A 387-nucleotide genomic window follows, 5' to 3' on the forward strand; every position below is an offset into this window, starting at 1 on the left:
AGCAGCCCGTGGACCTTGACGGCCTTCTGACCGGTGAGGAAGGTCAGCAGGTCGATGATGTAGGTGCCCACCGAGTGCAGCCCGCCACCGCCCATCAGGTCGTCGCAGCTCCAGTTGTACTTCTTGCCCAGCAGGCTGCCGCTGTGCACCTGCACCTCGCACACCAGCAGCTCGCCCACGTAGCCCTCCTCAATGAGCTGCTTCATGCGCACGAAGGCCGGCAGGAAGCGCAGCACGTTGCCCATGACGCTCATGAGCTTCGGGTAGTAGTGGGCGGCCGACATCATGCGGAAGGCGTCCAGCGGCGTGGCCGCGCGGTCGCAGATGACGTTCTTGCCGATGCCTGCAAGGGAGGACAAACAGCACATCAGGACGCTGGCGCCAAGC

General features: G+C 64.6%; 1 protein-coding gene across 1 annotated transcript in view; it reads right to left on the reverse strand.

Moving 5' to 3' along the window:
• Positions 1 to 337, reverse strand: part of GFOD1 (glucose-fructose oxidoreductase domain containing 1) — a 979-nt gene extending 642 nt beyond the window's left edge. The window contains exon 1 of the mRNA XM_010848825.1: positions 7 to 337. Coding sequence (XP_010847127.1) covers positions 7 to 287 — 281 coding nt within the window. The 5' untranslated portion in view covers positions 288 to 337. The remainder of the gene's footprint in view (positions 1 to 6) is intronic.
• Positions 338 to 387: the final 50 nt, after the last annotated feature.

Source organism: Bison bison, unplaced genomic scaffold, assembly GCF_000754665.1.
Source record: "Bison bison bison isolate TAMUID 2011002044 unplaced genomic scaffold, Bison_UMD1.0 scf7180017864274, whole genome shotgun sequence".
Lineage (NCBI taxonomy): Eukaryota > Metazoa > Chordata > Mammalia > Artiodactyla > Bovidae > Bison > Bison bison.